Source organism: Nicotiana tomentosiformis, chromosome 12, assembly GCF_000390325.3.
Source record: "Nicotiana tomentosiformis chromosome 12, ASM39032v3, whole genome shotgun sequence".
In the NCBI taxonomy this organism is placed as follows: domain Eukaryota; kingdom Viridiplantae; phylum Streptophyta; class Magnoliopsida; order Solanales; family Solanaceae; genus Nicotiana; species Nicotiana tomentosiformis.
The window spans coordinates 22,427,596-22,455,119 of NC_090823.1; the positions used below are offsets into that span (position 1 = coordinate 22,427,596).

The following is a 27,524-nucleotide window of genomic DNA, read 5'->3' on the forward strand; positions in this document are numbered from 1 at the left end:
GTTTCAACAGGATAGGAGGCCTAGGGCGATTTTTCAAAGACAATTTCTTCTCCAAATCATAGGTAAGTGTTCCTTAACTCGTTTCTTTCAATCTTTTACTTCAATTTACAAGAATTCAACCAAAAATCTAGAGTTTTCATTGTAGAATTAGGGCTTAGGGTAGAAACTAGGAATTTTGGGAATTTGAGGATTTAGACCTCAATTTGAGGTCGGATTCCAAAACTAATTATATATTCGGGCTAGGGGGCGAGTGGGTAAGTGCATTTTGGTCCGAACCTCGGGTTTTGACCAAGCGGCCCCGGGGTCGATTTTTGACTTTTTGGAGGAAAAAATTGGGAAATATGTAATTATACATTAAACTTGATTCCTTTAGCAATGTTTGATATTATTGAGTCATTTTTGAATAGATACGAGTGGTTTGGAGGTGAATTCCAAAGAAAAAGCTGTGATTGAGAATTAAGTGGCTTAAGAGCGAGGTAAGTGTCGTGTCTAACTTTGGCTTGAGAGAATAGGTATTATGTGTTCATTTGCTACGTGTTTGGTTGTTAAATACGATGTATAGGTGAGGTGACGAGCATCTATGCGTTGTATTCAAGTCATAACATGCGAGTGAAATTCTATTCTTGTCTATTTTGTAGCCTTAAATTCTACTATCCATGCTTAGTGGGTTATTTAAAATGTTGGATGACTCATATATGGTTTCACTGAGATTTGGTAACTTTCGAATATTGATTCAAGGTTGAGATTACATTGTGCTATTGATTATGGGTAAAATACTGGTTTCTTTATGATACTCTTATCTATCCGTTGTTATTGATTCTGTGATTGGTGAGGAGGAGTGTAAAGCACGAAGGATGATACCGTGCATGTATTATTTATATTGTTAGGAAGAGTGTAAAGCATGAAGGGTGATACCGTATATATTATGAGAGGTTTAAAGCACGAAGGGTGATGCCGTGTATATTATGAGAGGTTTAATGCACGAAGGGTGATGCCGTGCCGTTTTATTTATTTATTTATTTGGTGAGGTTGAGAGTAAATGCACGAAGGATGATGCCGTGCCGTTCTATTTATTTTTTTAGTGAGGTTAAGATTAAAAGCACGAAGGGTGATGCCGTGCAGTTTTCCTTGCTGTTTTAATTGCTCAATTCGTTTAAGGATTTTCGGTTTAATTCTGTCTTTTCATTATTCTCACTCTTTGTGTTGTATTCCCCCACTGTATGTTCCTTTCCCATTATTTCTTTATTTACTGTTGTTTTCACTAGCATGATTATACTGTTCAAGTTATATGTGGGTGTCTTGTCCTAGCCTCGTCACTTCTCCGCCGAGGTTAGGCTCGACACTTACCAGTACATGGAGTCGGTTGTACTGATGCTGCACTTTGCACTTTCTGTGCAGACTTTGATACCGGCTCAGGTTGATCGAGATTTCGCTATTGGTCCGCTATCCGGAGACTCAAGATAGATTTATCGGCGTTCACAGACCTTGAAGTCCCCGTCTACCTTTTATGTCACTGTTGTTTTCTTTCATTCAGACAATTATATTTCTTTCAGACTATTACTTGTAGTAAATTCTAGAATGCTCGTGAATTGTGACTCCAGATCCGGGTGATAGTAATTAATATACAGTTTTATAATATTCCGTACTTATTATATTTCATCTTAGTTAATTATTGTTATTTACTGAATGGAAATAAGGAATTAGTTTAACGATTTTCTAACGTTAGCTTGCCTAGCAAGTGAAATGTTAGGCACCATCACGGTCCCGTCGGTGGGAAATTTCGGGTCGTGACACATTTAATATGTTTCATTTTAACACAAAAAGCTGACTTGTCACATTGGGTGAATTTTCTCACTCGGTAAGTGCGTGAGGCTCTATTTTAAATGTCCAACCCCCGTTATTTCTTTCATCTATACTCCCAAAATAATTCCTTTGTTGCTTTCGATCTCCATCTCCAGAAAGCTTCAAAGCTTTGCCGTATTTTAGTTCCTTTATGTAGTTAGTTTTTTTTAATTTCTTAAAATTCATATCTTCATCTGGATCTTGAAGTATTCCAAACTTAAAGAATGTTGATGATATATCTAGTGGGTTCAACATAGTGAGAGTTCAATTTGTACTGCAAAAGGCTAGCGTTAAGTCTTGTGTGCCTTTTTATTTATGTACCTTTTCCTGTACCTATTATGGAGGAAATGACATTGGTTTTAGGTACCAATTATATTCCGTTGTAATCAATGGTTTCATCACATACGACCAGGGATTTTGGGAACAAGATTAGAGTTTCATTACCTACGACTAAGGATTTTGGGAACGAGATTAGGGTAGACAAGTTTATGACTTAGAAAAAATAAGCATGGGGACTCTTAATTTACCCAGAGCCCATCTGGGTTATTAGTGTAGGGTTCCAGATATTTGGTTAGACCCGATAGACATGGATTAAAAAACAGTTGGCTACATTTAATTGGATGGTTATTAGACTTTAGAAGCGTTTATACACACGCTCTTTATATTTTACGCTGGGTCAACTTTTTGTATTAAAATAAAATATATTAAAAGGGATTGAAGTGCCAAAATGAAACAAGTATGAGATAAAGTGCCAAAATGAAAATTGATGCCAAGTTAGAGGGGTTGACTATGTATTTGGCCTAATATTAAAGGAAGAAGTGCAATTTTTATTTCTGAAAGAAAAGAAATTCTTAAAAAGATCTGAAATACCAAGAAAACAGAAAAAGAAGAAGAAAAGATCTGAAATACGACAATGTGTTCGATCGGTCCAATCCATAGCCGGGTCAGACTAAACTATCTTTTCAATAATATCTGACGGAAACGCGCAAACTCATACCTTGTTTTGTATTAGAAGTTTAGAACACAGAATATAAAACGATACATTTTTGTAGAAGAAATTGAACAGGAAAAAAAAAGGAAAAAATGGCAAGTAGCAGTACTTGTACATGTTATTGTAGACCCATAATTTCTGCAAAATCAAATGTTATTAATCGATTTGTAACGCCCAGAGGAATGCAACTGATCCTCCAAGGAAACCCTAGATTAAAGCAGATACCCAGAATTTTTGTTGTAAGAGCATCAGCAGTTGATAGTTCATCTAACTTTGTTGAACGCATGGAAAAAGCCTGGTTGATTTCCAAGGTATTTGTTTTTTTTTTTTTTACCTAATTGTATTATGTGTTTTGTTTATCTGTTCATGTTGTCAATTCAATTAAGTGATAAGTCAACTATGTAAACAAGGGTGTCAATAAGCTGAACGGACCATGTTAGATTATGGTTTCAATCTTACATCACTTTCTTAATGCTGAAATTGATATACTACCTTTAACAACCATAAAAGATTAGGGTTATAATCTAAATAGAGGTAAAAAAAATATGTTAGGTGATTTCTCAGCATATAGCATTAGTGGATAGAGTTATGCATTGCTTGTGATGTGAGAGGTAGTAGGTACTCGGTGCTTTAGTTAAGGTGTGGCAAGCTTGTATCAACACCATGTTATAAAAAAAATTAATCAATCAACCACTTAATCCTAAACTAGTTGAGATAGGCTATGTGAATCCCCTATTCTGTTACGTTTCTCCGACGTGAGCTTCCCATAGCCAGTTTCAAATGCAGATTAAGGAAGAGGGTTACCAGAAGTTGACGACCGGTAAAAGAATCATAATATCATGAATGCTCTGCTGTCTTTATAGTGCTTTATGCCCTTCTTTATATCATCTTAGTTCCAGTTATTCTTCTAAGTTTTTCTCGAAGTCTGGTTTCTTTTTAGTTATGCTTGGTGGGTTAAAGGTGGGAACCGGAAGGAAAAGGAAAATGGAGTATGAAGTAGATACATGACCCAAACCATTATTCTTTTTATTACCAAAGCAAATAACCATACCAAATGCAGATAGTGAAAGAGATGAATCCGTTGTTAGGAATCATTAAATCCTATAAGTGATTATTCGGGTATATCGTGGAAATTTTTTGAAAGACAAGAATCAAATAATTTTTTGTAGTGGAACAAAATATCTCTCATCTCCCCCTCGAATAGATTCTTTTGCATTGACACGATCAATACTACTATCGAAGTGAAACAAGGGATCTAAAGAAGACGAGAGGCTAGACTATATTAGTAACAAGCAAACCTTGTATGTGTATCTCCAATCCGGCATAGTTTTATACAGATACTGCCAGGAGATAGAGTCAAAATTGAAGTAAGTCCTTATGATTCAACCAAAGGGCGTATAATTTATCGACTCCACAACAAAGATTTGAAGGATTAGTTTTTCAACTTCACCATTCCTTTCGTGGGAAAATTTATGCTTGTTATTGGCTGGATAATTTGTGCTATATAGACATGTTACCCTAGGGATGTGATCGTTAATGAGGTACTTCTTAAGTTAGTATTCTAGTATCATAAATCCTAGCATGATGCTTCTCATTTTTTAAGAACATACGCATAGTTTCTCTTTTTACTTTGATGGTGATGATTGATATAGGTTATTTTTAGATTGATCTTGACCAATAGGACCTAACATTGTGATACTGTAAAAGGAACTGAGGAGTCACCTATATGTGGCTATGATGCTGAAGTAGCAAAGGGTCATGTAAATATATTCTTCAGATACCTTATCTTAAGTCTAGAACTACAGAGCTATATATCAAAGAGGATAAAAATGATGAAGAAGATGTGGAGTGCTAAAAACTATATGAGTTCGGGGGAAGGCACAATAACTTTATAGTTATTGTTACTATTCTTCTTATTTCAGAAGTAAGATTATTCATATTAACAGGAACCAAGGTGGTTCAGAAGTAACTGCACTTGTAAAAACAGTAAGATATAAGAGAAGCAGAAGAACAATACAACCACAATGTAGTGTACAGGGCCCAACCTGCAAAAAGAAAGGCAGGGTGAAGAGGGCCAAACTTTTTGCCGTGGAGTGCTTATTTAGAGATGAGGAAATAGAGATTTTTGGTGTTACCTCTGAAATATATATAGTGCAGTTTGGTTGTAGTTGAGGTCAGTGAGGTGAATAGAAAAAGGATACCCCCTGTATTCTTTTTCACCTCTTCATGGAACATTGTATTCTTGCAGGTTAGTAGTTAAAACGAAGTTCATATTGTATAAGTAGAAAGAGGCGTGATGATGCACTTTCTGGGATATCCTCAGAAGTAGAATCCTCTTTCATGGAACATTGTATTCTTGCAGGTTAGGAGTTAAAACGAAGTTCATATTGTATAAGTAGAAAGAGGCGTGATGATGCACTTTCTGGGATATCCTCAGAAGTAGAATCCTCTTTCGAACAATTGTGAAAAGTATGGCTTCTACTACAGTACTTCCAGAAGCACAACGTCTGCCATAAGGAGAGGAGTGTGATTTCTTCCAAAACGAAAAGAGTTCACCAAGAATATCATGTTCTCAATCTCATAAAGAAAAGGCAATCCTCTTCTAGTATCTATATTGTTAATAATGCAGGAGAAACTTTTATTTGATCGGTAATAATGAAGGGAAACTTAATCACATCAAGAGAACAGCTGGTGCAGTAAAGTGGTGCATGGACCTCATGGAGTTGGGGATTGGAAGCACATCAAAGAACATTGGGATGCTTTCTTTACTATGACCAAGTTAAAGGTGGGAAATGGACGAAGAATTTATTTTTGGCATGATTTGCATGGATAGGTCATACACCTTTAAAAGATCAATTTCCAGACCTTTATGAGTTTGCTGAAGATGCTAACACTACCATTGAGGAGTCTTGAAATGAATTTTGGTGGAACATTAGATTTAGAAGAGATTATAATGATTGCGAGATTTAGAGGGTGGCACAATAGTTTGGCACATTGGGATGCCCTGAGGAGTTAACTGAACCTAATACATTTGTTTGTCCTGCTAGGAGAAAAGCTATTTTCTCTGTTAATAGCTGCTACAGAAGCTTGGTAGCCTCTTCAATTAACAGAGAAGTGTGGCCAAATGGCCATGGAGAAAGATTTGGAAAGCAAAGACTCCATATAAGGTAGCCTATTTATGCTGGGAGGCTGCCCATGATGCTATTTTGACTCATCAAAATCTGAATTTATGTAGTAGGTGTCAGATGTGAGAGGGATGTGGAAACAACACGACACCTTTTTATGTATTGTCCAGTGGCTGTATAAGCCTGGAGCTTATTTCTCAACATTCTGGGATTGTTGGGTGATCCTTGCTTCCAGAAGGCATGCTTCAAAGGCATGAGATAGCATACCTCATTTTTTTTAACCTATGGACCATGTGAAAAAGCCCTTTTGGTGTCTCTCTCTTTGTCTTTCCGTTTTTAAGTACCTTTTCGTTCTCAACTTTGTTGAACACACAAATCCAGCTAGGGCCTACCCCTGCTTGCTACAAGTGTCGGCAACCTTAACTTTGATATGTCAAGTTAGGTCCATGGTAGACAGATTTATGCATCATTGGAGGTTAGGTGGTGTAGGAAAAGTTTCTAGTTAAAAAACGCTCGCGTGTATAAGTTGAGTGCCTTTGGTCAAAGATAAATGTTCTAAAGGTTGAGTTACTTGTGTGAATAAGAGCATCGATCAATGTCATTGTGGTGATATTTTAGAAATGCTATGATATGGTATATCCTTGAAGGATATATGGAGTCGCTTTCTGGATATGAAAAAGGTAGCCATCGTGGGGCTTTGAACATCTTATTTTTTAGATGAAAAAAGATAGTTTATTGAAGTGGACATAACCCTCACAGACAAGATGTATACAAAAATAAGAAAGTGCTGCAAAAACATAACTTCTACTTAGAGTATCCAACCATCAACGTTGAATGTAATATTGTATGTTCTCCAAAATGTAGGAAGAATAATACCTTTTCGAAAATCATGTGATCCAATGTGCTTAACCAAGTACTTAAGCCTGAGATTCACTGGTCTCTAGTCTACTCATTAACCCAAATCGTTCTCTTTTGCCTTATTTACATATCTGAGTGCTATGTTAAGGCTTCATGTATTTGTAACGGGACTTCTCTTCTATTGATATCTATTTTTTTTCTCTTCCTGGATGTATTCAGCAACCCAGGCCAATTGTATGCTCTACTTGTGACTCAAATGGCCATGTGGAATGCAAGTGGTGCAGTGGTACTGGTTTCTTTATACTTGGTGACAATATGCTCTGTCAAGTGCCATCTCGAAACACAAGCTGTGTCATCTGCACTGGAAAGGTAATTGCCCTGAGCCTATGTTATTCTAATAAGTTACAGGTATTCCAAGTTCCTATAGGATTGCTCGTGTTGCGATAGATAAAGTTTTCTATGTGTTAGATTAGATACAATCCAAGAGCTAATTCTCTACTTTTGTTAGGGTTTTGTATGCTGCACTGACTGTAAAGGAACAGGCCATCGTGCAAAGTGGTTGGGAGAGCCTCCTATTCCCAATCCTCCTATTACCAAGGAGTAATCTTTCAACTGATTGCTTGAATTGTTAATCAATGTTCAGAATGCTACTGAATGTAGCTTATTACTTGTATTCAATATTGAAATATTGTTTTACTCAGTAGAATGTTTTTTTCATCAGTTTCAGGATACCGTCTGTGTATGCAAAACTTTTTCCTTTTTTTTTTTGGGGGGGGGGGGGGGGGGGTTGCTTTGGGGGATAGTGTTGTAGAAATTGACTTTGGGTCTGGTGGAAGCTTTCTGAAAGCAATAAAGAAAGGAGAAAAGTATAGCATTATGCTGCGTGTTTGCCGTATGAATATGTTTAGGGATAATTAGTTAGAAGTTCCTTTTTTCTTAGTAGTGTCAAATTGTGTGTCACATAATTTTTTTATTTTCCTTTTTGTTTAAGAGAACTAAATTAAACTTTAAACAAGGTTATCTCAGGCAACTTTTTGACTTTCATGTATAGTCGGTTGTTTCTAAAGAGAAGATTTTATTCTTTAGATTGACTATTCAGAGTGTCTTGGCTAGTTGAATTGACCATAACTGAGACTTCGTTGGGAGTAGTTTGTAAACTAATTATCTTTTTTAGTGATTGAACGTCGTTTTTGAGGTGTTTGACGATATAATATTCATGTTAATTGTGTTCGTCCATATGCTCTCCTCTAGGCTGTATTCAAAGTACACAGGAATTAGTAGAACATCATTCATCAGTCCGTTCTTGAATTCTCATTTCAAAACGTGTAACAATATTAATTAGAGTTTTATTTATAATAATCTGCTTCAAACTTGGATGTCTAGTGTAGCTTGGGTTATCTACTTTGCAGCTAAACATGCATTCAAGATCAATACCATTTTCTGATGAATAAATGCACTTGGCTTATTGTTATGGTTATAACCGAGAAAACTTCGGTCGATACTACAATAATCTATATATATATATATATATATATATATATATATATATATATATACTAGATGAGTATTGCCCGTGCATAGTACGGGTCCAACATTTTGAATTTTGATGTCGTTTTGTTAGTGTATAATCTTGCATCCACATAGTGACCCTAAAAAACTATAAATGATTTAGAATAGACATTAGTTCACAAAGACGGAAGCACAATTCTAACCTTGGAAAATAGTGACAAACATAGAACAATGTATATTGTCTCCCTAGACTTATTGAAATTGAGCAAATATTTCCTTTTCTTCTACTCCCTTTATATACAAAATCAAACTCAAGCTACGTAATCAACCAAATGTATTTGCTCTCCATTCCCTACCCACCATCCTATGCTACGTAATCAACCAAATGTATTTGCACTATGAACAAAAGAGATAACATAGTCCAACTTGCAAATATTTGTGCATTACTGGAAACATCTACTATTGGGTACTCTTCAAATAACTTCTTTTCCTGTTCCGAAAAGAGAAATAAGAAGTCAAACATTTTTTAGATAGAAAACATTAACTGATAAACGTCCCATAGCAAGAATTGAAAAATATCATGACATAAAGACATGTGCGTGTGCATATGCATGCGCGTGTGTTCGTGTGTGTGTGAGAGAGAGAGAGCACATACACAAACCAATCTGCAAACAAACTACTCAGAGTAAGAATCGAGTTATGGCCCTTTAGAGTAGAGGGCACAAAGTAAGTTGCCAAGACACCGTTACTACAATCTAAATTCTAAAGATTGTATCGGAAATCTAATCTTTTATTAAAACAGTATAGGATCTTCCTATCCTTGAGATTAAACCACTTAAGAATTAACGAAAAATAAATGCGAAGCCTTATGTTTACTTTGATAATCTAATGCTGACAACTATATGAAATGCAAATAATGTCCAGAAAAGTTGGTCCATACATTTACTTGCCCTCAATTAAAGAAACAAAAAATATTAAAATCATATGACTACCAAATAACACAAAAAGTCCATTCGTTATAAAGAACATACACGAATATGAAGTAAATATATCGATATATTTTTTTGTCATTACTGCATAAATAAATATGGAATGATATTAATATTTCTCTTATGTTATTCCAACATTATCTTAGTGGGAGCTTTGTCAATATAAATTTTTTTGATTGCTCATCAAGAAAAGGGAAATATAAAAAAGTGATCCACTTTGTTTTTCTCAAAATTTTCAGACTTTAATTCGAAAGTTTCTTCTTTGCTTCACGACATTGATAAAATGATTTATTTATTGTATTTATCACATAAAGTATCAAATTGAAGTTCCATAAGCCAAATATCCAAAGAAAACTGAGTATATGGTCTAATTCAAGTACAAACTCTTTAGGACAATTACAATATAACACATTTTTTATATCTAAATATATTCAGTGAGCTGATAGTGCTCAAGAACCAATACATACCTCGGTCATGGGGTTCTTTTAAATCTCCCTTTGATGAATAATCAGCTTCTACCAGAGTCAACAAACGAAAATAATTTAGAGTTCACGAAATATTGGAGAAGATATAAACAAACATAAAATTTTATTCAAGATATAGTTAGCTCAAGATGGTACTTACTCTATAACTTCCCTGTCATGACCCAAAATCTCACTCGTCGTGATGTCGCCTATCTCAATACTAGGCAAGCCGAAAATCTCAATAAACCATAATTTCTTTCAAGATTGAAAATATAATATTTAAATACAATACAACACTCCCCAAAACCTGGTGTCACTGAGTACACGAGCATCTAATATGAATATAAGTCTGGAAAATATAATCTATAATAGTCTGAGACCAAATACAGTGAACAAAGAGATAGAGAAGGAGAGACAAGGTTTGCGGAAGACGGCGGCTACCTCAAAATCTCCTGAAAATCAACCGCGCGAAAGGATCAACACCCGCTATGTCCGGGAGTACCTAGATCTGCACACGAAGTGCATGGTATAGTATGAGTACAACTAACTCAGCAAGTAACAATAATAAATAAGGAACTGAAGATAGTAAGGAGCTACACAATTATGGTTCATTTCCAGTAATTCCAGCAAAAGAATAGACATGCTATCAAATCTGGCAGTTTAATGTCAAATTAATTTTTTTTATATAGTTCCTGTTCATGTAATCCGTATATCACCAATATTTCAGAGATTTCACAACAATGACAGATAGCAACTAAGTGCAACAACAAATGGAAATCAAGTACAACCTCTTAGGACAACAATCACTCACTGGGCTCCCAGCCCTCATCACTCACTCTCAATGGGTACCCGCGCTTACTGGGGGTGTACCGACTCATGAGGGACTCCTACAGCCTAAGCGCTATAAGCACGGATAACTCACGTGCCATAATATAAATGTCTGGACCCGCACGACTAACTCATATGCTGCACGGCCAACTCACGTGCAATAATAATATAAGGATCCACACGGCCAACTCACGTGTTGCACGACCAACTCACGTGCAATAATAAGCCAATAAGGTCTGCTGCAGGCGGGCAACCCCGATCCATAAAATATCCTCACAATCAGGCCCTCGGCCTCCCTCAGTCATAAATCTCTTCAGTCTCTTGGACTCTCAATAATCATGAAATCAGCTCAAACAACAATGATATAATGTATCAATAATAATAATAGAAATTGAGATAAAATGTGCAAGTAAAAACTGAGACTGAGTAAATATAGCATTTAGCAGGCAATTCAACATGTACACGACCTCTGTGGGTCCCAACAATACCATCACATAGCCTAAGCATGATTTCTAACATGATTTACAGTCAAATTTTATCAACACATAGAGGGTATACAACTAACAACAAATTATTCAACTTTATAGTTTTCCGGGACGAACCAAGTCACAATCCCCTCGGTGCACGCCCACATGCTCGTCACCTAGTATGTGCGTCACCTCCAAAATAATCACATGATACCAAAATCCAGGGTTTCATACCCTCAGGACCAGATTTAAAACTGTTACTTACCTCAACCCGTGTATTTATTTATTCCGCTATGCCCTTACCACGAGAATTGGTCTCCAAAAGCCTCGTATCTAGCAACAATTAATTCTAATCAGTCAATATAAATTATTGTAATTAATTCCATAAGAAAAATACTAATTTTCCCAATAAAATCCGAAATTAACTCAAAAATCGCCCGTAGGGCCCACGTCTCGGAACCCGACAAAAATTATAGAATATGAACGCCCATCCAACCACGAGTCCAACCATATAAATTTCACAAAAATCTGACATCAACTCGACCCTCAAATCTTCAATTAAAGTCTATAAAGATTTCTACCATATTCAACCTAATCCTTACCCATTTGAACTTAACAATCCTTCCACAATCTTATTGGTATGTATACATAATACTTTTACACCCAAGAATCATACTATAAATCATACATTTTTATTCCAAACCCGAAATTGAAGGATTGAGGAAAGAAATTCTTACCCTTTTGAAGCCCTAGCAAGATCCTTGTGAAATCTTCAAACCTTGAACAAGAATTGATGGATAAATGACTAAGTCTTCACTTTCTCTCTCTAAAATGCTCTCACCTCTCTCTAAAATATCAGATTTTGGCTCAAAATTGAGCTTTAAGGGCTATAAATCGAAGTTGGATCAGGTCAAAAATTAGAATGAATGGAAGCTCCGACGTAGTTATGCGGTCGCATATGCGATCGTATAACAGGTATGCGATCTGCATACCGACCGCATAATTTGGCCTCCAAAGCTGGGCGTTACTGACCCGATCTGCGGTCATTATGCGGTCCGCATACTTATTCTGCGGTTGCATAATGCACCGTAAAACAGTTCTGCGGTCGCATAGTGCACCGCAAATTTTTCTCAAATCTTGCCCCTCTACTGATCCACTTTGCGACCATTATGCGGTCTGCAGAGTGATTCTGCGACCGCATAGTGGTCGCAGAAATGACCCTTTTCCGACAAAATTTTCCTTTACACATCGGTGCATTTTTCAACCAAAACCTTAATTTCCTTAGCAAAATTTCTCCGAGGTCGTTACACATAAGTCAACATCCGGCTAACCTTTTCAACTTAAATTCTAAACCTTGGAACTAAGTGCTCCAAATCATTTCAAAACCTTACCGGACCCAAATCAATTACCCCGACAAGCCAAATAACAACTGTAATTTATAATTTGACTAGTAAATGGGGAAACGAGATTATAATACTCAAAACGACCGGCCGAGTCGTTACATTCCCAATCAAAATTTAATCAACGAACTTCTAATGCTTGATCGGCCAAGTACCATTGACGATTTTGTGTTATTCTGTCTGCAAGATCACCTTATATTTGAAATGACACTCAGCCTAGGTAATATATATTTTTCTTTCTCAAAATTTTGGTTTGTTCCTGTCACTGCTTTTGCATAAACTGTACTTTTTTATAAGTGCATTTGTATATGTAATTTGCAAAGACTTATAATCAAGGAAACAAACAAAGTTATACCATATCACAGTTACCAAATATACTCTACAATAATCATACAAAACTATCCTTGATTCCTTGTTTTATTTGCCCTTAATCTTAGTAGGTGAACTCATAGAACAGAAAATATCTCATGGTAATAATACAGTGCGCTAAAGAGTTATTGTACTTCAACTCACAAATAAAACTCAATATCTAACAATAGTATAATTTTATGAAATATTTAATTCCGAAAGATAATACTACTACATGCTATTGTATAAAAAATCACCCTATCTATTAGCCAAATGAAAATTAAAGAAACTCTTGTAGTAAAAAATAATAAGCAACATCAAAGCTAGAACTTTCAGATATGAATATAAAACCTCCTCGATCACTAGTTATTTCATGCATTAGAATACTATCTTTTCTAAAAAGGAGAAAAGTTTTTGCATGCTAGATTTAGTCACCATATATTCCATAATATTAAAAAGAATATAGCTGATCTTTAAACTTGTAAGTACAGTATGAAAGCGATGAAATATTTTAAAAGCACAAAAATAAGTACACCAGTTGATTCAAGTAACTGAATGCAGAGAGAGCTAGGCCTTACCATCAATAATCATAATGATAATCATAAACATGGAAAAAATAACTTATACCCAAAAAGAAGTGGAGAACAATATGTTGAGGCCTTGAGGGATAGAAAGAAGTGTACCAAGAAACATAGTTCACAACCTTTGCCACTTGAAGCGATGGAGGAGGACCTTTGAGTACGCTTCCATGACCTTGAAAATAATCCTTTTTTGGGTTCTCTATAATAGTTTTAATTTACAAAAGTTAAAAGTAATCATCATGGAAGAATATTTTTTATACATACTATATGTATGTAAAAGCATAGTGCATGTAGGAACGCAATAATATTTTTCATTGATAAATACACAAACCTGATTACCCATGTGCATTCGTGTGCTGAACTAACAAGAGAACAAACCAACTATCAAAAAGTAACCAAGTGAATCAGTAAGCAAAGTATCCAAGATGGCAAGATCAATCTATCACTTGTACTTTTGGTCAAAATATCTAAACAAAATATAAACTTAAAGAATATTCCAATGAAATTGCATAAGTGGAAAACAATAAAAAAGAATGGGTGAAGATAGCATATGCTGATTTAATACCTAGCTACTTGAACACATCAACAGATAATAAGACCATTTAAGCTTAAAGATGGGATAATCAGAATTCTCAATAAGACAAACAACTATAATTTATTGTTGAATACACACTATATTAGCAAATGCCAATAAACAGGAAATAAAAAGTAAAATAAATAAATTAAGCTACATCCTTGGCTCAGGTCTCCTCTTATACATGCCCTTACATCTCTACCCCTCTTGTATGTTTCTCAAAGTTGTTGCATACTGTTGCAAGTTCATACAATCTCTATCAATCATCAGTACTCTACTACTTACTCCTCCATTCCTTTACTTTCAAATCCCACTAACAATAATGAGTCATCATATAAAGCAATCCCATTACATGCCCTTTAAAATACCTTCTATATTCCTTAAATTCCTACCCAGATAAACAAATTTAAATTCAAACAAACAGATGTTGCTCGAACACAACTTCTAAGAAGAGTTCCCAAATCATCTTAAGCCTTATTAACCCTTCCTAAGACATGAAATAATGAATAACATCTGTCAATAAAAATTCACATGCACAAATTATTTTCAATAGTTATTCGACTTAATTCATCCAATTTATGTCAATCTCAACCCATACACCAATTTTAGTGCTTTATTAAAATTAGATTATCATGAGTTCCAATTATTCTTTCCCTCGTCTATGGAGAGTGAGGGGTGTGCAAAGAGGCAGTTATGAAGAACCTGGAAACATACTCGCGATTCACAATTCATGAAAATATAAAATATACAAAAAGAAAGAAAAAAATGTAAAGAAACGGAAGAAGAAGAGATAGAGGCGAATCAACGAGAAGAAGGCAACAACAATGAAATTGGACGGAGAATAACCCTTAAAATGGTGATTCCTCATCATTTGGTTGGAAAATACGAAATTCAAGGAAATTCATCCATAAAATTGGAAATAGTTAAACAGATCAAAAAGAAACAAAGAAAGAAAGAGATGAGAGCAAAGATTGAAAGAATGATACCTGAAATTTAATAGATAAATAAGAAGATGAAAAGAGTTATTGTTGAAAGTTTGAAGAAGGAGAACTGAAGTACTCCTCCGATGTGTTGGAACAAAAGAGATGGAAGTCGGAAGATGTTTCTAGACCCACGTCGTGTATGGAGGATGAGGAAAAAAAAGGTCGGAAGAGATGGAGTTAGATACAAGCACTTTTTCTTTTGAGCAAAATGACAATTTTGCCCCGTGGTCGACCATCTCTCCTTTTCTTTTCTATATAATAGAAAAAAGTTAAAAAAATAGGAGATGAGTTGGCACCTCTCTTTGGCCAAGGATCTTATTTATCTATTTTCTCCTTTTTTTTAGTTTATTCCCAATAACTCTAAATATTTTGGTTTACTTCTCCTTCCTTAATTCCTAAGATTAATGTCTATTAAGGTGTAATAGTGTGTAATTACACTAAATATTACTCCTATTCCATTACTAGGCATTCCAATAGTCACTTTCTCAATCCCCTCCTTAATTACTCTAATTACTCTAATTACTCTCTTCTCCCACTCCAATGTGTTATTTACTTTGTATATATATAAGCCAAACAAGACAAGGGGAGTTGGCCATTCGTTTGATATTCTATTTGATCTTTTGGCTTTCCAATTCTAACATTTTTTACTTCTTCTTAACATATTTTATTTTCTTGATTTAAAACTCTTTATCTTCCTCAATTTTTGTCACCTTATCGTTTGGCTTCTCATGTCACCTTATTAATAGTATTGTGAATTTTTTTTGTTTAGGTGAAGGTGTTTTTGAAGAAAATATTATATTTTGAATGATGAGAGTACGTAGACGAGGCTTATCCACATTCTGGTGAAAAATCTTCATTTGAAAGGTAAACTATATAATATTGATATTTTTAACATAATTTTTACTCCTTTGTGCAATATATACATAGCTATTCCAATTTCTAATTTGACATATATTAGCTTGTAATTTTTCTATGGAAACAGAAGTAAATCAAGCCTAGAATAGTTGTCCAGTTGAAAAAAAAAATATTTTGTCGAGAATAATTTATTGGAACACCTTTATGACCTCTGAATTTTAGCTTGCTGGAAACTGGTTTTCATTATTATTTGTCTTTTAAAGGTTAAGGATGGTCCAAAAAGATATTATACTATAAAATGAGTTGTGTTTTTGCTAAAAATCTTTGTTGCCATTGATATAAAAAATCGTGTTAATGAGCCCTTCGTGAGAATTCGGGGTTTACTCTGAAAATTGTATGGAGTTCTTATCTTCATTTGCCTTCTGTTGGAGACTTGAGTCACTGTAGCACACATTTGTGTGTTGTGGATTTCTTTTTTTAGTAGTATGTGAATATGTACTTCACTTGACATTTTTTTGTTGTTGTGAAATTGGAAGATGCAAGTGTATATAACCAATAATAAGTTGATATTTTTGCTTTCTTTATGTTTTTACTTTCTTTAGTTTTCATTGTTTGTATCTTCAATTTGAATAAGAAAACAATACATACCTATATTTAAAAGTGAAAAGTTTCTTAAAAATCTTTTTATTTTTATTTTATTTTAGAAAAGAGGTTTGATGATGCAATATGCAGTAAAATATATTACCTTTTTTATTTAATCAATATAAAAGAATTAAAAATTATATGCATATACAAGAAAATTGTTATTTATTCTATCTCTGCTAAGTTTATAAAAATATTATTTCAAAATTTATTGCTATCTTTATAACTGCGCGAAGCGGGATCAAATTCACTAGTATCTTTATAACTCTCAAGAATACATGTTCATTTAATATTCAAACTTCTAAATTTTAACACGTTGTTTTTTCTGTCTAACTAACTTTTCAAATATGATTTTAATATTTTCTTACATTACCAATATTTTTAATTCCATGTAACTTTATAAAACGAAGATTGCTATTATATTCCATATTAAACGAACACCATCATCAAATAATAATAGACGAGAAAACATGAAAATAATTGGTGAGTTGTGCAAAAGAATTTTTTCCTTCCACTCATAAAACTTCAAGTTTTATTTTTCTTCTAAATAAACAGTATGTGCAAACACCACTTCAACTTCTAAAAATTAAACCTCAACGCTGACAAATGATGCAGATTCTCTAGTGTAGAATTGCGAAAACATTATATGTATGTTGTTTTGAAGGGCATTTACATAATTAATTAATAATATATCCGAAAGGGCAAATTAGTTGGATCATAATTTTTTAATTAATAAAAAAAACATATTAAAAGAATTGTCACAAAAAAATCAAAATAAGGAAGGTAAGAATAATATCTAAAACCACGAGGAAGATAAGTGTGATGGAGCGAAACACGAGGAGATGTCTCTCAAATTTAATGGTCCATTAACTACATCACCATTTTTTAAATATACTCTTTTGAGAATTGATTGCATTTTTTATATTCCTTAGAAATGCTTCAAACTTTGTATTAAATGACCCATTTCCTACATCTCGCCATGGTATGCGAACAGTTGGAATGGCAAGTTCCAACAAAGCTTTATAAAGAAAAGTAAAAAGGCATTTAATAAGGATATTTCCTATGTGATTTCAAAACAACTTTGATGTGTGCTATACTAATATGAATATCTATAGTGTGCTTGTCACTTTTGTGCACTTTTCGCTTTTAAAACATTAATTGTGTCTGTCTTTGGTTCAATATATTGAGTTTGTGGCCATAGAATTGAAAAACTGAAAGTTGTGGAATATCTTTGGCTGGGTATTCTTGATCATCAATCAAGTCAGCAAACCATTGAATTAGTTACCTGTTTGGTTTCTAGTTAAAAAATGACTTACATAGGATTAATGACTTAGTCTTATTAACTGAAGACTTCCACTTTAGTTAAGTAATGGGCATACTTTTATCTTTAAGTATGATATCTATGCGTGATAAGATTTTTGAGAATAATCATCTTGTTTGACATAGAATTGAGATTAATCTTGATTCTTTTAAACTCTGTTTAACCTAAAAAATACTAGCTTTTATGGTCAAAGCAATTAAAGAAATATTGCGAGTCACTAACAACCGATTTAGTTCACTTTTCCAGATATAAATGTTATGAAAAAGGAATAAATATAAAAAGGGAACAAATTGAGAGATAAAAGAAAATGAAAATCTTATTGATGATTGTAGCCTTTCTTCTGTATGAGCACAATAATAATTTGCCAAAAATAGAAAGCAAAGATTGGATAATGTGATTGAGAGAATAATTAAATAGTTTTCGATAGGGATACAAGATGTGGAATGTGGGTTTAAATAGTAATCCCATTCATAGTTGTTCACCTTGTCTAGCTCATGCCCGTTACTGTTGTTTATTAATTGTCCGTTACATAATTAATTTATAACAGATGAAGTAATGATAGCAAATCGGGGATTGATTGATTCTTTCCTTATTCATACCTATTAATAACCCTTTCCATTAGACCCGAGACTATTCTCTTATATTTAGTTCTGAGACTAAAAGACATAGTATGAATTTGTTCAACCCGAGGGAGTTTCACATATCATCTTGACACGTTATTCTTCACTTTTTTTTTGACACGTGTCGTCATTTAATTAGCCTATGTGGCAACTCTATCTTCTACTAATCAAACACTATTATGTTTTGATTGAATTATAACACTTGATGCCAAGATTAATCGAATATGCACATAAAACATAAAGAAACCCTTACTCTGAAGTGGTAATTTTACATTATGATCATAATCTCCAAAAGGAAAAAGAAAAATAGGGTAGAGATGGTAGAGCTACATTATTAGCTACAAGTTCGGACCAACTAATAAGCTCTAACTTTTTATTCAACTTATCTATGATCATAATCACATGGAGTTCCTAATGAGTAATATTAATTAACAATGAAAGAATTAGGTGTTGTTACTCCCAAACGCACACGCAAGTATACGTGGTCGACAAGTAATATTGTAAGTCCAAATATCGTACGTACAAAGACTTGTAATTAACTATTTACTAAATTAAACTAAGACAATTAATATATTCAAACGATTTTCTAAAGTATGAATATTTAACTACAACTAATCTAGAGTAGCAAACTAAGAGATTAAAGGAAACAAGTCTGCAATCTTAGAGATGAATTCAATGAGAGAAAATATTCTAGAGATATGGGTTAGCTAACAATCTTGTTGAGTTTTCCACTTAAATCGTCTAATTAATTTATCTGGTTTATTGATTGACATGGTTAATATTGCTCGTAGCCTTCTCCCGAAGTACTACTTGCCTATTCAAGCTAACTTAACGCCTACATTCCTATGGAATTAGGATTAACAAGAACGCATTAATAATTCATGTATAGTAACTAAGCAAGGCGATTAGGTATATCCCTATCATAACCGCAAATCCGTTCCCGATGCTCGAGTTCAAGATCTTGCTCTACTCAATCTTATATGCAATCTAGAATTCCCTCTCCCAAGTTCAATCCTAGATTCGTAGATAGTATTCAATTGGTAATCAAGCAATCAAATAATTAAGCGCAAGATTGAATAAATAAACCAATATGATAAAATAATAAAAATAACTCAAGCTTCAAACTACAACGTTCATGTAGCACCCAAAACTCTAGAGCGAATAAACTATAAAGTTAAAGAAAGAGAAGAGAAAGAAAAACTGAGAATCCTTGCTCCCGAGTGTTCCGTGCTTGTCTTTTCCTCTCAAAGTGTCATCTCCCCCTTCAAAATAGGTTTAGACTTGCTTTTATACGAATTGGGTAAGTCTTGGGCTGAAATAACCTTATCACGGGCAAAATAAAAAAAATTCTGCAATGCAGGGTCCAGGCCAGCGTGGGGCGCTGGCCGTGGCGGTGAAGGCACTAAGTTTCCGCATTTTCTTTCAATTCTTCCACCCAGGTACGTTTTTGCCTTCTTTACTATTTGTATTTCTCTTCTTTTTTGTCTTCAACTCGGGGGCCAAACACCAAACGGTGTCCCCTTTTTCTTTAAACTTTTTTTATTCGTTTATTTTCCTTCTTTTTTTCTTCCGTATTTTATTTAATTTTGCTCCAAATCTCTTCATCTTTATATCGCTTTATTCCTATACAGTTAAAATTTAATATTAAGCACAAAGTAATATAATTAAAATTCAAAAGACGATTAAAGTATGAGAATGTGAGATAACAATGGTTAAATATATGCATTTTTCGCCGAACATCACAACCCACACTTAGACTCTTGCTCTTCCTCGAGTAAGCATTAAAATCACTTTCAATAAATCAAGTCTATAAACACCACCACTTCGGTTGATACTAACAATTAGGCTCTATGGCAGCTCAAACCATCAGATATACACTTCCCGATCAACGTGCAAGATATACAAGTCACAAACAAATAACAAATGTCTAACCTCCTAACCTCATAGAGAGACTCTAACTCAGCAAATTTAAGTTCGCTCCCCTACTCTATCGAATAAATCTAATAACATCACCTATCTATCATGAAACAAGTGCCCTCACAAGAATAATTAGTCCATACACTCAAATCAATGAATGAATATACTTTAAGGACTTAGCATCAAAAAATAACTCTCGCACTCACAAACGTATTCATATGTATGCACAAAGAACCTTAGGATTGCCCATTATGTATATCTCTACTAATTAAGTATGCTCGATTAGAATCAAATAGGACTTTAACAGGTTGTAATGTTGGCTAGGGGACGGGTAGGAAAACTATATAATAGTGACTTACCCATCCCTAAGCACTTTGCACTTTTAGACTTCATCACCTATTATTTTCATCTCTTAATTTTATTTTCCAGCCATCTTTTCATCACTTGTTTCACAAGTATTTCCCTTATACCAAGAACGTTTCATTTTTTTTAAAAGCAAATTTTTATTTCATTCTTTTTTCTTTTTTTTTTTTCATGTCACATTCTTTTCAAGAGGGCTTTTTATCACTTTTCAGCTATCGTTGGTCACCATTTTTTACTTAATCATCCCTTTCTTTAAATTTATCAATTAATATTACAACCTAAGCAACAATGCTCAAGGAAAAAGAGTGCAAAAACTAGGAATTCAATAAAAGAACTAAGGCAAAATACGGCTTCCAAACAAAAGGCTACATGCTCAAAGGGCTAACTAGTGGTACAATATCTGAAAAGGCTAAAATTCACAAGATAAATCCAAGAAAGCATATTATCATCTTCTAATAGAGCAACATTTTTATTTCGCTTCAATATGTAGGGCAAGTTCTAGACTAAGATGCAAAATATGGAATATATGTAAGAAATCCTCACCCCATATGACACAAGTATCAATCAAGATGGATCAATTATACTCTACGACAGACAAGATCATAGCGAATGAAAAAATAAGAATAAGCTATATACGGAGTCACAACCCTGAGCCTAGGTGTCAGAGAGTATGCTATTTTATTCATTACTCAAGCACTCAGATGAAAGTACTACTCAAGCTCAGGCCTAAATATGCTAGTATCTAATAGGTCACAAAAGGTTTTCGTCTCCCTCTTTTTTCTACTCCTAAAAAAACATCTAATCCTAAAAATAAAAAATAAAAAATTATCCGGTTCAAGTTACATGTCACGACCCAAAATTCTAACCTGTCGTGATGGCGCCTAACGTGGTACTAGGCAAGTCGACATTACGAAATATCTCCAACACTTTTAACAGAAAATGAATTAAATAGTTTAGATAATAAAAGTTCTCATAAATAGGATAAAAACCCAAAACTCAACGTGAAAGTTCCCAACTATTGGGGTGTCACAGAGTACATGAGCATCTATACATCACAAGTTTGGAAAATACTATCTATGATAGTCTAAACTAAATACAATAAATAGAAAGATAGGGAAGGAGAGGCAAGGTCTGTGAAACGCCAGCAACTACCTTGGAATCTCCAGAAGATCAACTGTGCACTAAAATCAACACCCACCGTGTCCGAAAATACCTGGATCTGCACATGAAATACAGGGTGTAGCGTGAGTACAACCATCTTAGTAAATAACAAGACTAAATAAAGAACTGAAAGTAGTGACGAGCGTCACAGTTAAAGTTCAATTTCAGTGATTTCAACATAGGGAAATAGGTATGCTTTCAAGTTCGACAATTAAGGCCAAAACAACTAATTCATGTCAAGTTCAACTGAAACAGAAGATAATATCTCTCAGAAATTTCAAGACAGTGATATATGATAGTTGAAGTGCAACAAAAATGAAAGTCAAATGCATCCTCTCAGAGTAACAATCGCTCAGTCCTCCCATTCACTCCAACCTCACAATAACTCATTCCTCACAGTCACTCATTTTTATAAATCGCTCAGCACTCGGTACTCACACTCAGTATGTACCTGCACTCACTGGGGGTATGCATAGACTCCGGAGGGGCTCCTTCAGCCCAAGAGCTATAACAAGCCAATTATGACATATATCAGTGAAACATGTTGCAGCGTACAACCCGATCCCATAAATATCCTCACAATCAGGCCCTTGGCCTCACTCAGTCATCAACCTCTCCAGTCTCTCGGGTCCTCAGAAATCATGATAAGCAGCCCAAACAATAATGATATAATGCATCAATAATGAACAATAGAGACTGATATGTAATATACAAGTAAAACTGTGACTGAGTGCAAAATAATAATTTAGCAGATAATTCAACATGTACACGACCTCTGTGGGTCCTTACAGTGCCAACACGTAGTCTAAACATGATTTCTAACATGATTTATGGTTCAATTTATCTAATACATGGAGAATGTATAGGTAACAACAAGTTATTAAACTACACAGTTCCATGGAATTTATGGCAAGATATAAAGCACGACTTGTAGCAAAAGGATCGCAACGACCTGGCATTGATTTTAGGGAAGACATATTCTCCTGCGTGGATGCAATCACATTCAGGTATCTTATCAGTCTGACAATGCATGAAAAACTGGATATGCATATTATGGATGTTGTCACGGCCTATTTATATGGCTCATTGGACAATAAAAATTTTATGAATATCCCTGAATGATTCAAAGTGCTTGAAACATTTAAAGATTAAAGGAAATTTTTTTCAATAAAGTTTCATAAATCCTTATACATATTGAATCAATCAGGGCACATGTGGTATAATCGCCTCAACGAATACCTATTGAAAGAAGGGTACAAGAATGACCTAATTTGTCCTTGTGTCTTTATAAAAGGATCTGGAACTAAATTTATCATAATAGATGTGTATGCTGATGACTTGAATATCATTGAAACTCCTGAAGAGCCTCCAAAGTCAGTAGAATGTTTGAAGAAAGAATTTGAAATGAAAAATCTTCGAAAGATAAAATTTTGTCTTAGCTTACAAATTTAGCATTTGAAAGATGGAATATTTGTCCATTAATCAATGTACACCGAAAATATTTTGAAGTGATTTTATATGGATAAAGCACATCCATTGAGTACCCCAATGGTTGTGAGATCGATTGATAAAAATAAAGATCAATTTCGCCCTCATGAAAATGATGAAGAGTTTCTAGGTGTTGAAATGCCATATCTTAGTACAATTAGGGCATTAATGTATCTTGCTAATAGTTCTCGACCAGATATAGCTTTCCCTGTAAGCTTGTTAGTAAGATTTAGTTCTTCCCCAACACAAATATATTGGAATGGTATTAAGAATCTATTCAGATATCTCCGAGGGACCCTTGATATGGGATTATTTTATTCAAATGGATCCAGGTCACAACTGATTAGTTATGCAGATTCAGGATATTTGTCTGATCCACATAAGGGTCGATTTCAAACAGACTATTTATTCACATGTGGAGGTACTGCCATATCATGGCGTTTAACAAAACAAACGATGGTTGCTACTTCTTCAAATCATATAGAGATAATAGCTATTCATGAAGCGAGTTGAGAATGTGCTTGGTTGAGATCAATAACTCAACACATCCAGAAGATATGTAGCCTTTCATGGGGAGATGATATTCCAATAACATTGTATGAAGATAATGTTGCATGTATAGCTCAACTAAAAGAGGGATATATTAAAGGAGACAGAACAAAACACATTTCACCAAAATTCTTTTTCACGCGTGATCTTCAAAAGAATGGTGAATTATATGTTCAACAATTTCGATCAAGTGATAAGTTGGCAGATTTGTTCACTAAGCATATCGACATCAACATTTGAGAAGTTGAGATATAGGATTGGAATGCGTCGTCTCCGAGATATAAAATAGAATTTTCATCAGGGGGAGAAATACGCGTTGTACTCTTTTTTTCTTAACCAAGGTTTTGTCCCAATTGAATTTTTCTGGTAAGGTTTTTAATGAGGCAACTCTTAATATGTATTACAAGATATGTGTACTCTTTTTCTTTCACTAAACTTTTTTCCACTGAATTTTTCTTAGTAAAGTTTTAACGAGGCACCATTATCTTTCAATGGACATCTAATGAGGAATGTTATAAATCCACTTGCACCGGAGGACCAACTTGAGATTTGGAAATCTTGCCATATCTAGATTTGTCTTCATGTCTAGATTTCTGTTAATTTTGAGACTCATAACTAGATTTAGGAAGTTATGTAACAATGCAATAGTATCTATAAATAGGTTTATTATGAACCTAAAGAAGACACTTTGAAACGAAGAAAGAAATGTTCCTTTCTGATATTATCATTCTCTTCTATTATTAATCTTAATTACATAGTTCTTGCTATATTGCTTTTATTTCATAACAACAATAAGAATTTTGAAAAAATTATTCTACAACCTCGAAATCAAATAATACAAAATTAAAGCCACCTTTAGACCAAAAAAAAAATAAAAAAGATCGTGGCCTCAACTAGTCGGCTAAATGGAGCAACACAAAAAGTGGGATTCATACAGAGAACCTCCACTTGTTGGTATTGAGGCATAGTTGTTGTATTGTACGACCCAACTAGCTAGCTTATATTTAGCAAACAACCCACTTAAGTTTCCGAGTTTTTTCAACTTGCATATGAAAATGCAGCCAAGTCATGAATTCATGAGACTAATCATCACCGCGTTCTGGTGTAGGTTATGGTGCCGTTTAGTTGAACTGGTGAAGTAAACATGTTATTGATAATACGGAATTCCAGAAAGCAAAATGATTATACAATGTTACTATTGTCTCCTTCTAGCTTAACTCATACCATCATCACTAACAAGCCTATTCCCAACTAGTAGATATCACATATATGGATCTCTTTTTTTAATTGTTTTCTATCTTTAGCCAAGTCTGCATTGATTTCAAAAATTTATAGGTCTTTTAAGACAATTTCTTTTCATGTGATTTTAGGTCTACTCCGTCCCCTTTTAACACCTTCACTCACCAGTCACTATAGTTTTACACCTATAGAGTGGAACTTGTAGGTCGACACAAGATATGACCAAACTATCTCAAGCGACTTTCTCTTACTTTATCGATAATGCGTGCTACTTTCACCTTCTGGCAAATGGGATAATTTTTAATCTTATCTAATAATCTTGTATGGCTGTACATCCATCTTAGCATTCGCATCTTTGCGACAATCACCTTGTGGATATGTTGGACCTTAGCAGTCCAGCTACCATATAACTTTGCTAGGCATCCTTTTATCACATCAAACTCCGGTAGCACTTCTCCATTTCAACCATCCGATTTTAATCCTATGAATAACATCTTCATCTATCTTCCATTCTCTTGAAAGCTAGCTGCAATTTCAAATAATCACCACATGAGGCTATAACTGGGAGCCCTGAATGCCTAACTATAGATCTTTTACTTCCAGAACATATCCCCAAGAAGGATCCCAAAAATTTCCCTAAAACGAAATAGATGCACTCAAGAGTGAGACCCACAATAAGTGAAATAAATGAGTCTAGACATCTGAATCATAACGTGAGGGGCAAATGTTATTTCTGGTTTGATGAGTTAATTTATCATAAAGACAAGAATAATGTCCAAGAGAAGTAAACCAAAGGAACTTCAGATGCACAAGAAAGTTGCAGATGTAAACCAAGTTGGGGTGAATACATCGAGGCTGTTTTTTGCAGGCTGGAATAAGAACGCAACACATCAAAATTCTTGTGAAGTATACCTAAGAGCAGTCAATATTTTGTTGCACCCAAAAATGCTAAAAGAGAATGATGGTGAAACTCACAGATTTCGCAATCCAGACTTCAGCACAGTGGTTTAGACCCCAGACATTAACCTCAACACCTTTCCTGATATATCAAAGAAGTCATTGGCTATAGTGCTACTTCCACCATCAATGTATCTCACAGAAAAATATATTCACAATTACTCGCCCACACCTAAGAGCACAAGATACTGCTTGAACCACAAACATTCCACGTGGTTTGAGTACCTTTACCACAAGAATTTTCAAGTGACTTCGGCATTTTAACATGCTTCATCGTTGCTTGTCCTCTTTCTGTGCATGTGAGCATGGTACATGACCTATATATGCATAAAAAAATATACATAAGTAACAAGAAAGAACTTCATAAATGAGCCTAATTTTCTCATGTGTGAGATTTCTCATAAATGCATGCCCCACGTCCGAGGCTATCTTAATCTTCCAAGCCACATGCAGGCAAACAAATAGCAAGAACACCACTTGCAATGCTAGTCACAACCAGTAGTTAGTAACTGATTTCAAACACTATATTGTTCTGATCACCACCCTTGATGATGTTGACTCTGGATATTACGGAATATCAAATGGTTAATCTAGTAACCACAAACTATTCCAATCTCTATTTTTACGACACAATTCAGAGGCTTATTAACTACATTTATGTAGGCATATTCTAAACTAAATCATAAGAGGTTGCTCAAATCATGGACAGCAAATGGAATAAGAAGGGATCAACTCTTATCCATTTCTAGTTCACGTTTGGGCTGCATCACGGGGAAGACCAAAAAAAAAAATCCACATTTAGTTCTTATTTTGCTAACTAGCCAGGGGTCTTGCTAACACACACTAACATCAGAAACAACAATCAAATCTGTCTAGTTTAATGAAAGAATGACCTGTTGCACGATACTCTTAACACTCTTCCTCGTATGTAAACAGATAAAGTCAAGGACAAAGGATGTTTCCTCAGTAAAATATGTGGACATCATAACCACACCTCCTCCAATCCACAAGCCAAATAACTCCAGGGATATGCCAATTCACGAATAAATAGCACATTTAATCAGGATATAGTCTACTGACTACTGAGTGCTGGAAAAATACATGTTTATATGCTTGGATCGCTAAGGAGAAGACCAAGCTATTGAGCAATTTTTTCTTTAACCAAAGGCTAAGAATATATTTACTTCTATTAGTTGATTACTCATGAGGTAACTAGGGGGTAGTTAGACATTCCCTGTTGGTACTCTCTAAACCAGGTAAAGACAATACCTTCAATGTAAACCAACAATGGAATTATCTTCAGGTTCTATATGATTTTGACTTTCATCTGAGATGGATGCACGAACATCTCCATTGACAGGACTAAGACCCTCAATCTGTGAAGTGTTAATGTAGTAAAGGGTGCACAACGAAGGCTCAACATTCAAGAAAAATTACATCAAGATTTTATTTT

The 27,524-nt window shown here is 34.5% G+C and overlaps 1 protein-coding gene and 2 long non-coding RNA genes across 11 annotated transcripts; 2 read left to right on the forward strand and 1 right to left on the reverse strand.

Moving 5' to 3' along the window:
* The first annotated feature begins 2,731 nt into the window (after positions 1-2,731).
* On the forward strand, positions 2,732-7,536 carry LOC104097180 (uncharacterized). The gene is made up of 3 exons (XM_009603708.4): positions 2,732-3,144; positions 7,036-7,185; positions 7,325-7,536. The coding sequence occupies exons 1-3, from the start codon at positions 2,926-2,928 to the stop codon at positions 7,418-7,420; spliced, it is 465 nt and encodes a 154-aa protein (XP_009602003.1). The 5' UTR covers positions 2,732-2,925; the 3' UTR covers positions 7,421-7,536.
* Positions 7,537-8,460: 924 nt separating this feature from the next.
* LOC104097179 (uncharacterized) lies at positions 8,461-15,485 on the reverse strand. Of its 9 annotated transcripts, none has more exons than XR_011412974.1 (8): positions 14,963-15,485; positions 13,734-13,783; positions 13,505-13,601; positions 11,339-11,406; positions 11,209-11,249; positions 9,939-10,286; positions 9,782-9,829; positions 8,461-8,815 (listed from the first exon to the last, which is right to left on the reverse strand). It is a non-coding gene; the product is annotated as an uncharacterized lncRNA (long non-coding RNA). The 9 variants fall into 9 exon arrangements; XR_011412971.1 differs by having other exon boundaries at positions 9,939-10,094; positions 10,220-10,286; positions 11,209-11,406; positions 14,963-15,484; XR_011412976.1 differs by having other exon boundaries at positions 11,209-11,406; positions 13,734-13,763; positions 14,963-15,484.
* A 41-nt stretch (positions 15,486-15,526) lies between these two features.
* On the forward strand, positions 15,527-27,468 carry LOC138903640 (uncharacterized). Its single transcript, XR_011412979.1, has 3 exons — positions 15,527-15,823; positions 19,758-19,836; positions 27,008-27,468. It is a non-coding gene; the product is annotated as an uncharacterized lncRNA (long non-coding RNA).
* Positions 27,469-27,524: the final 56 nt, after the last annotated feature.